The sequence below is a fragment of the Eutrigla gurnardus genome (genome assembly GCF_963514095.1).
Source record: "Eutrigla gurnardus genome assembly, chromosome: 8".
Classification (NCBI taxonomy): domain Eukaryota; kingdom Metazoa; phylum Chordata; class Actinopteri; order Perciformes; family Triglidae; genus Eutrigla; species Eutrigla gurnardus.
The window spans coordinates 27,962,512-27,977,274 of record NC_139922.1 but is presented as its reverse complement, the minus strand read 5'-3'; the positions used below and the strand labels follow the sequence as shown (position 1 = coordinate 27,977,274).

Sequence of the window (14,763 nt, the reverse complement as noted above, 5' to 3'; positions counted from 1 at the left end):
ATAAAATATTTGTTGAAGTTAGCCAAAAAAAAGAAGGAATAACACACTGAAAATGCTGACATAACACAAACACATAGTCCGTAGCTAACTAACGTTAAAAAAACGACAAAAGCTAGCTCGTGATTTTTACGTTAGCCAAAGAGGAATTTTAAGCTAGTTACGATTGAAAAAGACGGTAGCATAATTCGCGCTGACGTTAAATAGTTATGACTAGCGTGATATATTTTCAATTAATAACTCGCTGCGGCTATTATTCAGCTTTCTGTGCGGACCTTCGTCTTCGGTGTTCAACTTACTTCTAACGTTAACTCCTCGACCGACGGCGGTGGCTGATAAACTGACGTTGAATCCAACTTCCGGGCGTCGTTAGTGATAAAAACTGTAGATCCGAATGGTGTGTATTTTTTTATTATCATATGTCATCATTAATGCAGCTTGTTTACCCTAAGTCTGTTAATCTGTTTATAGTGCTGTTACTTTAATTAGTTATTTTTATTTACGATTTTACGATTAGCCTACAGTATGTCGAGTATATCTGCAATATCTGTGTTTGGGTTATTTTTCTAAATAAAGTTCTAAGAAAAAAACACTGTGACTGTCATGTTTTAGCATTTGCAATTACACGAGTTGCTACTGTGTCTACTCACATTTCAAAATAAAATATTTATGTCTTATACTTATACTTACTGTCAGGGCCGGAGTGGGACTCATTTTCAGCCCTGGAGTTTCATACCTCAGACCGGCCCACTTTAGATCACGACCTATTATATTAAAATAATGTAATTATAACTTTACATGTTAAGCATACAATAGCGCACTGTTCTCTAAAGCCTTGTAATTCCGTGTATTTTCACACAGCCTTGTGGGCACAAGTGCCCATAGTTCGGCCGTGTTCAGCTGTCTGTTTCCCGGCTGGTTTGCGTGCGGCGCGTCTTGGCGTTTCGCGTTCGACGGAGAGTCCGCCTGTGTGGACTCTTGTGGACCTGGGCGGGCCGGTGTTTGACCGATGTCCGCGGGCTTTTCAGCCAGCTCTGAGGGTGATAGTCCCGACAGTTCGGCTGGGTTCTTGTGTCTATTTACCTGCGGGAATCCTCGCAACGCACCCGAGTGTTTTACGTGTGTACGGACGGAGCAGAAGTCCGGCTTCGCTGTGCGTAATTGTGGCGTGGCGCGGACCTGGACCGGCCGGTGCTTAAGTGAGCTGCACGGGCTTTTCACACAGCCTTGGGGGCACAAGTGCCCATATAGTTCGGCCGTGTTCAGCTGTCTGTTTCCCGGCTGGTTTGCGTGCGGCGCGTCTTGGCGTTTCGCGTTCGACGGAGAGTCCGCCTGTGTGGACTCTTGTGGACCTGGGCGGGCCTGTGTTTTAGTGACCGCGGGCTTTTCACCATGGTCTGGGGGCATCAGGGCCGAGAGTTCGGCTGGGTTCTTGTGTCTATTTACCTGCGGGAATCCCCGCGACGCATACACGTGATACCCACTCCACTCAGTGCCATGACTGAACACCGGCACAAAAATAAATAAAAATAATAATTGAACACCGGCCCTCGCGGCCCAAAAGTCAGACCGGCCCACCGGGAATTGTCCCGGTCCTCCCGATTAGCCACTCCGGGCCTGCTTACTGTATATATATAACATAGTGCAGCCTACACATGTATGCATCAGTGATAATAACATAGCCTATAATACAGGTTAGTATAATAATTATTTCCATTCCTGTAAAAATGCATGATAATTATGCATTAAACTATCTTTGCAAATATATCAACACGCAGCAGAAGCGTCGGAATATGAATAATAGGACTACTGCTCTATAAAATTATTATAAAAGGATGATTTTTTTTCTCCTGTACAATGTGCTATATTTTAATAAAGTAGTCTGTAACTACATCTGCCAGACAGATGCTGTAGAGTCAAAAGTACATTTTCCTATGAAATGGAGTAGAATCTTAAAGTCAGCAAAGATAACATTATAAAGTAGCTCAATACTTTACTTAAATACATTACTTGAGTCAAGTACCATAGTTACACTCCACCACTATAATTACCAAATCCAGTATGAACAACTTGGTGGATGACCAAATTCATCTGAATGCTGTCGCCCCCTTCTGGTTAGACACGAGCTTTGCAGGTGGCTGTGGAGAGTTATATACAATATTGCATCAGACATTCCACTAATATCCAGGCAAATAGGCGAGTACTTTTTTACTGGACTGCATTTATTACACAACTATAATCGCCATAGTTCATTTTCAGATTCAAATTTCACATACAAAAGAGACGATTATCTCATAAAATATTATGAATTGTGATAGAAATATATTGGCTTATTAGATTCACCTTGAAAAACCACAACTCAAAGTGTTAATCCAACAGTAACACTGGTGATGACATTTTTTTGTTTTGTTTCATTTTTATACTTTTCGTACATTTGTTTACTGTACTTAGTTAACATTATTGAATGGACTTTTCTTACATGTTTTTTTTTACATGTGTTTCAGTAGATGTGTTTATTAATAGCATACAGTATATGACTCCAAAATAATTAGAAAAACTTTTTAAAATGTATAATGACTGAAATGTGTCATCAACTTCTGTGAAGGAGGCTATTTAATTACCTATAAAAAGGCAATTTGCTTTTTATATAAGATTTTTTTTTTTTAGTCAAACATTTGGGCACCTCTCAAATAATGAATCAATTCCACATACTGATACTAAAATCAGACTCATCATACAAATTTAAAAAAATGTATATCCTTTTATTGATTTCTTGTATTCTAAAAGAACATTGAAACAAGCCATGTTTTTTATCAGCAGAATAACATCAAATCAAGATCATGGCTACTGTACAGATACTATGTTCAAAAATAAAACAAACAAAAAACATTTTCTGTACAAAACATTTCTTACCATTTCCAACTAGAAATGCACATTGCGTTAAATTTACAAGGGTTTTTTAAAATGAAAGAGTCATAATCAAATAAGAAAAATAAAGATATCTACTTCGTTATACCAGACAAACTAAAACATAATGAACTGAAATACCTCTGAGCTTATCCATATCAAGCTTCAATGTCTGATCTTTTTCACATGGCTTTGCCTCTATGTCTTCCTGAAATTTCGGTAAGACATGAACAACCACCAAGAAAAAATACATTCAATGCCTGTTGTTTTTTATGTTTGTAGGTGATAGCCTTACTCTCCTGAGGGGGTCCATGCATTCAGATGTTTAGCCTGCGTCTAACTTGGCTGGGCATTGTTTTTATTTCCACCACCATCCTTACATTCATTGGTTTTAGTTTCTACACATGCATCATGTTTATCAGTTTCATTGCCCACTACTTTTTTTCCTTCTCCATCCCGTGTGCTTTCATCTACAGATGAGCTTGTTTTAACACCTTTCTCCTGCTCCTGTTTTTGCCCTTTGGCCAACTCTCGTTCTCGACTTAGTGGTCTACCTCTACTCCGCTCCCTGTCTGCTGGGTGACCTATTTGTTTTCGTCTTGGGCTTAAGACATCAGGACTGCTGATTCTACGATTTGGGAAGCGTATGAGACCTGTTGGAGTGGGAAGTAAGGCAGCCCTGTGTTTCTGGGGCTTTACTGCTTGCTGATTTTTTAGATTGTCAAAACTGGGGTTTCCTCCACTGTTTTGAGTTGGAGCTTGGGGTCCATTGTATTGTGCAGAATGTTGCTCTCTAGGGCCTTGGGATCTGGCAACTTGATGAGGACTATTGAAAAGAGGTGATGCCTTCATGTCTGGCCCTCTGCTATCACATCCTGGGCCCCTTATATCTGGCCCTTGCATGTCATCCTTCATGGCTGGCTCAGATCCCTTTGAGTCTAACCCTGGACCCCTCATGTCTCGACATCTTCTATCAGAACCAGGGATCTCAGTGTTTGTATTCCACCTCCCAGGCCCATGTCTTATATCTGAATTTTCAGATAGCCCCCTTATATCTGTTTTACTAGGGCCTAGCCTTCTCATATCTCGACCCCTACTGTTCCTTCTAAAATCATGCTCAAATCCTGGTCTGCCTGATCTAGGGTTTTCCATGTCTACTCCTTGCCTTTCAGCTCCTAGTCCCCCACAACCCGAAAACCTCCTATCTGTGCCTGAACTTTCAACGTTTGGAAGTCTGTTTTCATGCTCTGGGTGTCTTAAATTTAGATCTTTGGGACCTCTTCTATCATGACCTTCCATTTCAATATCTCCCCTTGTTGGGCATGCATTTATCAAGCCTGGGGCTCCCCTATGAACCCCAGATCCTTCCATGTTTCGCCCTCTAACATCACCCCTGAAGTCTGGCTGCCTCCAGTCATTCCTATGTTCCCCTCTCATATCGGATCCTGGTTCTCTCATACTTTTATCATGGCCTTGTCCTCTATTGTCAGGATCTCTTTCCCCACTGAAAAATGGTCCGCGCCCCCTTCTGCTTGGCCGAGCACCCATTCTATCAGGCTCTCTCCGTCCAATTCCAGGCCCTCCCCTACCACACCCTGGGCTTAACATATCTGGGTGTTCCTGGACTTGCTCTGGACCCATACAACCAGGACCACTCCTATCATCTCCTGGACCTCTCAAAGGCCCTAGAAATGGCATATCTGTTCGTTCCTGCATGGGCCTTGACCCCCTACTTTCAGGGACTCGCCATTCCCTACAAGGACCTTGTCCACTATATTCTTGAACCTGCTCTTCTGGGAATTCTTGAATGGGGCCTGGACCGCTGTTGCCATGTCTTTTCCAATCATCTCCTGAACATTCTCCTTCATTTCCTAGAGTCTCCATACTGGGCCCTCTTCCTTCAGACCATTGTGCTTCTGTGTCTCTACCTCGCCTATCAAGTGCAGAGCCCCTGACACCTGGCCCTCTCCGCCTGTCTCCCCAATCTAGACTGCTCATATCTGGCCCTGTTCCTCCAATGTCTCCTCTCATAGATCTTGAACCCCTCAAGTTTCGAACTGTTCCATCAGATCCGTGGCCCTCTATATCTGGGCTCTCTTCATTCACATCTGACCCACCAAAGTCAGCCTCTCCCCAGTCATCTATTCCATGTCTTAGACCAGCTGTATTTGGACTTTCCTGCCTGATGCTTGGGCCTTTATATTCTGGACCACCTGATCTTCTCCAATCTGGTCCTGGGCCCTCCGTGTCTGGACCTCGTCTTTCAGGGTCCCTGAAGCCTGAGCCTCCTGGTTCTTGTCTGCCAGGCCCTGGTCCTTCAAAGTCTGGACCTCTATTTTCACAACCTAATCCTCTAAAATCTGGATGTCTTGAACGTTTCCTCTCGGGCCCTGGACCCTCACTAACAGCTCTTTTGGGCCTCAGTCCTCTGATGTGTGGACCTTTCCAATCAGACTCTAGGCCCTCCATATCTGAAGGTCTTCTTTCTGGTCCATGTCCTCTGAAATCTGATCCTTCTGGACCTCCCCCTCTGTTTGGACCTGAATACTGAAGCCCAGGTCTCCTCATGTCTGGACCTCCTGGAACTCTCCTGTTGGGCCCTGGACCCTCCATACCTGAACCTGTTCTTTCCAACCTTGGTCCCCTAATGTTTGGACCTCTCCTGTCAAGCCCTGGATCCACAACATTTTGTCCACATTCTGGTCCAGGACCTCTGAAGTGCGGTCCTCCCTGTCCTCTGCTTTGCTGCCCTGGGCCTTCTATACCTAGACCTGCTATTTCAGGCCCTATTCCTGTAAAGGATGGCCCAGGACCTCTCACATATGGTCCTCTCTTGTCAGGACCCAGTCCATCAATGTTTTCATCTTCAGGACCTCTCCTGTCAGGCCCTTGATCCTTCATAGAGGGAACTCTACTTTCCCAGACTGGTCCTCTTAACTCTGGACCTCCTGGTCCTCTTCTGTCAAGCCCTGGTGTCTGGAACTCTGCATCTCCTGGTCCTCTCCTGTCTGGCTGACTGTCCATTGCTGGACCTCTCCTTTCATGTCCTGGCCCACCAAAATCTGGACCTCCAGGTCCTCTCCTGTCAGGCCCAGGACCCCCCATACCTGGACCTCTCCTATCAGGCACTGGTCCCCTGAAATCTGGACCTCCAGGTCCTCTCCTGTCAGGCCCAGGACCCTCCATAGCTGGACCTCTCCTTTCAGGCACTGGACCCCTGAAATCTGGACCTCCAGGTCCTCTCCTGTCAGGGCCAGGACCCTCCATGGCTGGACCTCTGCTTTCAGGCACTGGTCCCCTGAAATCCGGTCCTCTCCTGTCAGGGCCAGGACCCTCCATAGCTGGACCTCTTCTTTCAGGCACTGGTCCCCTGAAATCTGGTCCTCCAGGTCCTCTCCTGTCAGGGCCAGGACCCTCTATAGCTGAACTTCTCCTTTCAGGCACTGGTCCCCTGAAATCCGGACCTCCAGGTCCTCTCCTGTCAGGCCCAGGGCCCTCCAAAGCTTGACCTCTTCTTTCAGGCACTGGTCCCATAAAGTCTGGACCTCCAGGTCCTCTCCTGTCAGGCCCAAGACCCTCCATAGGTGGACCTCTCCTTTCAGGCACTGGTCCCCTGAAATCCGGACCTCCAGGTCCTCTCCTGTCAGGCCCAGGACCCTCCATAGCAGGACCTCTCTGTTCAGGTACTGGTCCCGTGAAATCCGGACCTCCAGGTCCTCTCCTGTCAGACCCAGGACCCTCCATAGGTGGACCTCTCCTTTCAGGCGCTGGTCTCCTGAAATCCGGACCTCCAGGTCCTCTCCCATCAGGCCCAAGACCCTCCATAGCTGGACCTCTCCTTTCAGGCACTGGTCCCCTGAAATCCGGACCACCAGGCCCTCTCCTGTCAAGCCCAGGACAGTCCATAGGTGGACCTCTTCTTTCAGGCACTGGTCCCCTGAAATCCTGACCTCCAGGTCCTCTCCTGTCAGGCCCAGGGCCCTCCAAAGCTTGACCTCTCCTTTCAGGCACTGGTCCCATAAAGTCTGGACCTCCAGGTCCTCTCCTGTCAGGCCCAAGACCCTCCATAGGTGGACCTCTCCTTTCAGGCACTGGTCCCCTGAAATCCAGACCTCCAGGTCCTCTCCTGTCAGGGCCAGGACCCTCCATGGCTGGACCTCTACTTTCAGGCATTGGTCCCCTGAAATCCGGACCTCCAGGTCCTCTCCTGTCGGGCCCAGGACCCTCCATAGCTGGACCTCTTCTTTCAGGCACTGGTCCCCTGAAATCCTGACCTCCAGGTCCTCGCCTGTCAGACCCAGGACACTCCATAGCTGGACCTCTCCTTTCAGGCACTGGTCCCCTGAAATCTGGACCTCCAGGTCCTCTCCTGTCAGGCCCAGGACCCTCCATAGCTGGACTTCTCCTTTCAGGCACTGGTCCCCTGAAATCTGGACCTCCAGGTCCTCTCCTGTCAGGCCCAGGGCCCTCCATAGCTGGACCTCTCCTTTCTGGCACTGGTCCCCTGAAATCTGGACCTCCAGGTCCTCTCCTGTCATGCACAGGACCCTCCATAGCTGGACTTCTAAAGTCTGGAGGTCCTGGCCCTCTCCTGTTAGGCTCAGGACACTCCATAGATAAACTTCTGCTTTCAGGCCCTGGTCCCCTGAAATCTGGACCCGCAGGCCTCTCCATAGCGGAACCTCTCCTTTCAGGGCCAAATCCCTGGCATTCTGGACCTCCAGTTCTTCTTCTATCAGGCCCTGGACCCTCCATAACTGCACCTCTCATTTCATGTCCTGGTCCTCTAAAGTCATGACCTCCAGGCCCTCTCCTGAAGGGCCCAGGACCCTCCACAGCTGGATTTCTCCTTTCAGGTGTTTGTCCTCTGAAATCTTGACCTCCCAGACCGCTCCTGTCAGGACCAGGGCCCTCTATGGAAGGCCCTCTGCTTTCAGCGCCAGTGCCCCTGAAATCTGGACCGCCAGGTCCTCTCCTGTCATGCCTAAGGCCCACCATGATTGGACCACTCATTTCAGTCCCTAGTTCTTTAAAGTCTATGTCTCCAGCACATCTTCTGTCAGGCCCTAGACTCTCCATGTTTGTCCCTCTCCGATCAGGCTGATATTCATCTTCAAATGGCCCTCCTCTGACTGGACCTGCTCCTCTCCTCTCCGGCCCTCTCCAATCATCTCTTATGTCTGATCGTGGGCCACTCCAATCTGGACCCTTCATATGTGGATTCATGCCTTTTTGACTCCTCTGATCCCTCAATACAGGACCAACACCACCTGATACTGGACCTCTCCGATCTAGATTTAGGCCATCGCCCTTTGTATCTGAGCCACTTGTACTACTATCTTGACCAGGCTCCATATAACATCTTTCTGTCAAATCTGGCCTTCTTGATTCATGCATAGTTTCTGATTCTCTACTGTCAGGGCCGTGCATACTCCTTTCTGTCCTAATATCAGTCTGTGGCTCCTTGAAATGTTCACGATGCCCACTACTATCTTGTCCAATGCAGGATGTGTTAAACTCACTACTTTCATATTTTAGAATTGGTCCTGGCTCTCTCATAGGTATATCTTGCCCTCTTTGTAGGCCCCACCTTTCATCTGTCACTGCTGATGGTAGTCTATCTGCTCTTAGATCTCTACCCTCTGAACCTGTCGTTGCATTTGAATCTAAAGTTCTTTCTTGACCAACACGCATCCTGGTCGAGTCTGCGTCTCTTCCATGTGACTGAAAACCCCTTTTCAAAGGGCCCCTTTGCTCTGAAGTCGAAATGCCATCATGCCTCGGTTGCCTTTGGAATTTTCCTGAGTCCCTAAAAGATGGAGATGATCTCATACCCACAGTATGTGGATTCCTGCCTTCTATCTGTGGACCCCCGGAAGAGTGATCTCTCCCTATTTCCATCACACCTGGCCTGCCATCCAGGTTTTCTGGACTTGGATGATACATAGCTGATGAAGGCTCCCTTGTGCCTTGTGAATTTGTAACAGCTGTTATAAGCATTTGCCCTCTCATTTCTGGTGCAGTGTGTCTCATTTCAGGGCCTGGGCCTTTAACTTCTGGGTTCACACCTTGCATACCAAATAGGTCTTGTGTGTGTGATCCACGACCCCACATGTTGTGACTTATGCCTTGCATGCCTACAACTTTCATATCAGAACTTGGGAATTCAGTTCCTGTTTCCATGAGATGTATCTGTGGCCCCCTATGTCCAAGTTCTTTCATATCTGATCCTGCGTCCCTAATACCTGGAAGACTCATAAGAGGCCCTGGATTCTTTGGTACAGGGTCTATTTTAGTTCCTGAGCCCTGAATATCCGAGCCCATAATTCGACTTAAATGTCCTACCCCTTGACTCAGTATGTCTAGATGCTTTAAGCCTGAAATCTCACCTTCTATCTGTTTGTCTGCCTCACTCATATCATTATCTTTGACATCTGGGGCATTAACATTTAGGGCTATAAAATCCATATTTCTAACATTTGACATCGGACCTCCAACAGTAGGCCACAGTATATTAGACATCGTATCTTGTTCTTCAATAGGCAGACAATTGTTTTCAACTTTAACATGTGGCGATGGAACACTGACATTCGTCAAAGGATCTCTGATTTCCTCAACTTTAACAGAGTTACTCTTTTCTATGCTGCTAGGTTTTACAAATTGTGGCTCTGGGTCAGGACTCTGAGGAGAATCTCTAATGGGTGGGTCAATTTCTCTTAGAGGAATTGTACTATCAAGTTTGTCTGCAAACAGGATTTCCTGTAGAGAAAGTTTATTCAACTGTGTAGAAGAACCACTACCTGTGTCATCACAGCCACTGACTGAAGTCTTTTGATGCTCCTGGGGTTTTGGTGGTTCTGACGTCTCGAGCTTCACATTGTGATGAAGTTCATGTGAAGAGGGGGGAAAGCCTTTATCAATGCTCTCAACAAAATGACTTTTTAACTGTCCATCAGGGTCATTTTTAACAGTAGCCAAGGTAAATGGTGATGATGTGTTACCCTCTGAAGAGTCTGGAGCATTACACAGAACACTTAAAGGCTTTGATTTCTCAAGGAATTGTGGGGAAGATCCTCTGTGCTGTTTTGGTGAAAGGGACCCAGTATGCTTTTTTCGAGGAGATGATGGGGATCTTCTGCGCCCATGAGAATGTCGGTGTGTAGTATGCTCTTTACGTTGGCGACCTTGGTGTTCAGGCTGCTCTCTAGCTCTATGCCTTGACCTGTCCCTTTCACTTCTTTTGTGTCTTTCCCTTTCTCTACGCCTCCGAGAATGTGAAGGTGAACGCTGCTGTGATTTTCTTGAAGGACTTCTATGGTGGTCCCTTTCACGATGACTCCGCTTCTTTGGTGAAAGCCTTCGCTTTCTGCTGTGGTATGAGTTCGGAAGAATGCCCTTGCGACTGGCACTACGTCCTGATGTAGACAGAGATGAATCAAGAGTCTTTGTGCTGCCTCCTTGAAATACATCATCTTGAATTTCATTAAAAAGGGATTCGTCCTCAGGATCATAAGCTACATCAGAATCTTCAATCTCTCCGGCAGAGGCATACTTGTCACTTTCCTTAACATTTTCCTGTGTTTCATCTTGCTCTGTAACAGTATCATTTCCTAAATTAGGGATGGCAGTTGTGACTTCTAGCTTAACAGTCTGTGAATCCACATTTGAACTGTCCAAAGTCTCTGTAGGTTTGTTGGTCTTGTCTGTTGATCCTGACTGTTGACTGAGAGGCAAGGATTTTTGTGGGGGAGACATTAGGGAATCAGAAACAGAAAAGTGAGCCATGAACATACCCACAGCCTCTCTCTGTTGACGTAGTGCCTCTTCCTGCTCCTTCAACTGGCGTTTTTGCTCCTCAATTTGCTTATTGAGCTCCTCAAGCATTCGCTGTTGTTCAGTTAGTGTTGCAGCTGAGACAACCACAGTGCCTGTAGGAATGTTCTGCACTACTCCAGCTGGGGAGGTCTGTGCTGGAGCTGGCGTGACAATCTGGGTGGTAGTTGGGGTTTGGCATGATGGAGGATCTGATGTTTGAGTTGGAACAGGGGACTTTTTCACAACAATATTCTTTTGAATATCTGCAAAAATGGTCTCGTCCTCTGGATCATAGGCCACATCATCATCTACAAAGCCTGATATTGCAGGACTATCTGCCTTATTCTTTGCTATGCTCAGAGGAGCAACCACTCCATATCCCATTGCTGGATCATACTCCTCTTCTGGGTCATATGGTCGGTCAAAGTTGTTTTCTTCTTCTTCCATTTTTTTAATTTTGGATTTCTGTCCATACTGTTCGACAATTGGATCCACCATTGTTCTTGATACCTTCTTAACACTAACTGTTTTTGTTGTAGAACTTCCTTCAGAAGAGACCACAGAATCACTTTGCTTGCCGAACAAACTTTTCAAGATAGTCTGCAGCGGTGTCTTATTACTGGATGCTGTTGTGGGATTTTTATCAGAGATGGTGGACTGAGTGGCAGCCACAGCAACTGAATCAGGAGGGTGTGTTCTAATGGAAGACACACAAGATGGCAAGGTAACTGAGCCAGAAGAAGAAGAGTCTGATGGTGAGCCAGGGCAAGGTGGCGAGCCACGAGGGCTTGTGCTCGCAGGAGTCTCTGGATCGTAGGGTTGGAATATCTCCAATTTGTCCGATCCATAGAGGACCGGGGGTTTGGGGATCCACATAGGGTCTTTGGACATATGAACTTTGGGTCTCTTCTCTTCAGTTTCCTGCGGTGAGATTCCTGGACGTTTTGTCTTCTGGATGACTGCCAGACCCAGAAGAAGATTGGGTCTGTTTTTTTCGAGCCCTGTGAAATAAAGAAAATAAATAAATAAACAAGTCCTACTAACTATCAACAACAAAATTGGAGGTGTTTCCACAGGTGCTCACTCAAACCCACTAATCCATACGTTCACAAAAGACTATAAGCAGCAGTCAAATCATTAGCACACCTGGTCCATCAAAAGGTTGTAGTATGGATGGAATTGATTCCTTTGCACTGAGTGGGACAAGGTATACATCCTTAATGGAACGGCTTCCGTTGGCGACCACACCAAAACGACCTCTGCTGCTGAAATAGGAAAACAGGGAGACGTAGGCCACCTCTTCCTCCTCTGTTGCAGGGTGAAACCGGATCACGCATAACTCCTAATAAAAAAAAAAAGTAAAATATTTATGATATCCAATATTATTGTACACACAGAAATAACTACTACATCTGTTGCTTGCCTTTGTTAGAGAGCTCTTTAGTTTTGCAACATATTCCCACACTGTCAGAGGAAGGATTCGTCCTCCGATTTGTATGGTATCAGGTAGATCCTAGACACACAAAAAAAACATTTTAATATCTTTGACAATTTAACTGATGACAATGACAGATCTTTTGATACAATAAAAGTTATTATTGTGCAGTACTATACCGCTTTGAGATTTTCAGCAGACCCGGAAACCAGATATCCCTTGGTGACAAACTTGGCCACAGACAGCATGTTTAGGAAGCCTTTCCACACTATCTCCTGCTTAGCCAAGTACTGAGAAGTCTCACCATCAGCCGGGGATTCAGAGATCACAGTCCTGAAACACGAAGCAGAACAGCACAATGACATTCAGATCCACAGTTTATGATGATTTTGTTCAAATGTATACCATCTAAAATAGAGTCAAAAACAGTTTTTCTATTCTACTTCTACAGTTGGTCAAATACCTTGAGGATGACCCATAGAGTCTGGGATCCACAGAGGAAGATGGCTTCATTAGGATAGATTTAGGTAATGGTTTCGGTATCGATTTCGCTGGCGGCTGTGAGAGGGCTGTCGCTGAGGACAACGCTGAGACCTCTTTAAGAGGAGCATAAGGGACCGATTGGTTATGGGTTGTGTTACTGGGACTAGAAGTGCCACTGGACAAAGCAGGGAACCTGCTTGCTGCAGTGCGGGGGTCACGCCTTGTGATGGTTACTGTGGAGACAGCAGGGATAACAACCGGTCTGTATGATCTTTTTTGTACAGTAGCTTTAGGGGGATCTGGAGTTGGGGATGCGGGGGACTCCATGACAGGGGAAGCTGGAGACTCTAAAGTAGGGGAGGCTGGAGAGTCCATGACGGGGGAAGCAGGTGATTCTACTATAGTCAATGCTGGAGCGTCAATGATAAGGCGGGATGTAGGATCCATTAGGGATGATGTTGGTGAATCCATGTCAGGTGAGTCAGGTGGAGCCATCAGAGGGGAGTCATTTCCTGTAGACTTTCTCCAAGGGGGTTCATGTCTATCTCTTGTTTCAGAAACCCTGGGTTTCTTCCTTACAGGTTCTTCCTCTTCACCAACTTGCATTTGGCCTTTGGGATAAAAAAAAATAGGTGTTCACTGGATAATGACGTCTACTAAGTATTGCACAGCTATTTTAAAACATATTTTTAACTCACCTGTGCATATCTTGCATTTCAGGTCAAAGAGGTGGGCTTTGTGCTCCGATGTCGTGTCCTTCAGCATACAGGCGAGAATATCTGGTAGAGCTCTGGCCTGGCTTGGCTGGATCGTTTTGGTCCTAAGAGCAGGAGCAGGAAGACTTTTCTTCTGTTCCTGGGACACAACCTATACAGATACAAAACAATCAGAATGAACCCACAGAAATATCTCAACGTTCCACAATTCAATGCAAAAGAGACAAGTACACACCGTGCTTCTTTCAGGTCTGGGGGGATTCAAACTGGGCAAATCCAACTTCACTGCTTCAGGCTTCGGTGGTAAACTTGTCACTTCAGCAGCTGGAACCTTAACCTGGAAAGATACACACAAGCAATGGATGAAGATAATCACTCCTGTCAAAAACACTGCTCTTTCAATTAAAGCAAACTATGTGATTTTTAATATCTTTACCTCTGTTGTCGCTTTTGCACTTGGCTCTGATACTTTGGTTGCCTGCATGTCCTTCTGGCTCATCCTGGCCAGTCTGAAAGGACTGATCTCTCCACGTACAACCCGACTCAACAAGCCCTAGAGAGAACCCATAAATGGACTTTAAGTTTGCTCCAAAAAATATGAGATTTATTAATAAATGTTATTGCGAGTAGCATTAAAATGTATGGAAAGAAGTTAAGGTTGCAAAGCAACTTCAAACAAACCTTGTTTTTTGCGTCTTTCAGGTTGAACATTATTGTTCTGTACTTGTTCATGTATTTGCTGTCTGTGTTGCGAAATATGTCAAACATCTCCATCTCGATGCTCGCAACAAGCTTCGCAACTTCACTCTCAGACACCTCCAAATCCTCACAATCACACACCCTTGACAAAAGAAAAGTCAGTCAATTAACGTCTGTGCATCACTGCTCTAACAGATTTAAATGCAATTTGTACACTTTAATTTTTAGCAAATGCTTTTGGGGGGAGGGGGGACTGTTTGGTGAAGGATATCATATATAATATGTGGGGTATGCCATCTGGTTAGGAAAGACAACCTGGTATTTAAATACATTTTGGAGAATGTTGGAGAATTCATGATGCATCTTCCTGTTGACGATGTATTGCATTATGAATTTCTCAATGAATCATGTCCATTTAGTTTTTATACATGCTTAAGGCTAAGTCCACCTAGTGTGCAATGTTTATAAAATGCAAAAAAAACTGGGTGATGAGAGATCAAACAACGGCTACTACTGTATGATGAAAGCCTTGACGCAGCATTGACACATGTTTGGAAATAGCAATATCTGAATTTGATGAATTTATCAAACAACAAATAAGACAAGAATTACAACCCCGTAGTCCCTCTAACTTTTTTGTCTCATGCCATCATCACTAACTATTCATAGGGTTTGTTTTTAATTTCTAAGTCGGGTCCATCAGCAGAGTTT

At 45.8% G+C, this 14,763-nt stretch overlaps 1 protein-coding gene across 1 annotated transcript in view; it reads right to left on the bottom strand.

Moving 5' to 3' along the window:
* Positions 1 to 2,738: 2,738 nt before the first annotated feature.
* Positions 2,739 to 14,763, bottom strand: part of LOC311017583 (uncharacterized protein) — a 29,503-nt gene continuing 17,478 nt past the window's right edge. Inside the window, exons 9-17 of the mRNA XM_084016025.1 lie at positions 14,035 to 14,194; positions 13,790 to 13,906; positions 13,589 to 13,690; positions 13,336 to 13,504; positions 12,618 to 13,248; positions 12,334 to 12,487; positions 12,143 to 12,232; positions 11,866 to 12,061; positions 2,739 to 11,720 (exon numbers count right to left, since the gene is read on the bottom strand). Of these exons, the coding sequence (XP_083872151.1) occupies positions 3,241 to 11,720; positions 11,866 to 12,061; positions 12,143 to 12,232; positions 12,334 to 12,487; positions 12,618 to 13,248; positions 13,336 to 13,504; positions 13,589 to 13,690; positions 13,790 to 13,906; positions 14,035 to 14,194 (10,099 nt within the window). The 3' untranslated portion in view covers positions 2,739 to 3,240. The remainder of the gene's footprint in view (positions 11,721 to 11,865; positions 12,062 to 12,142; positions 12,233 to 12,333; positions 12,488 to 12,617; positions 13,249 to 13,335; positions 13,505 to 13,588; positions 13,691 to 13,789; positions 13,907 to 14,034; positions 14,195 to 14,763) is intronic.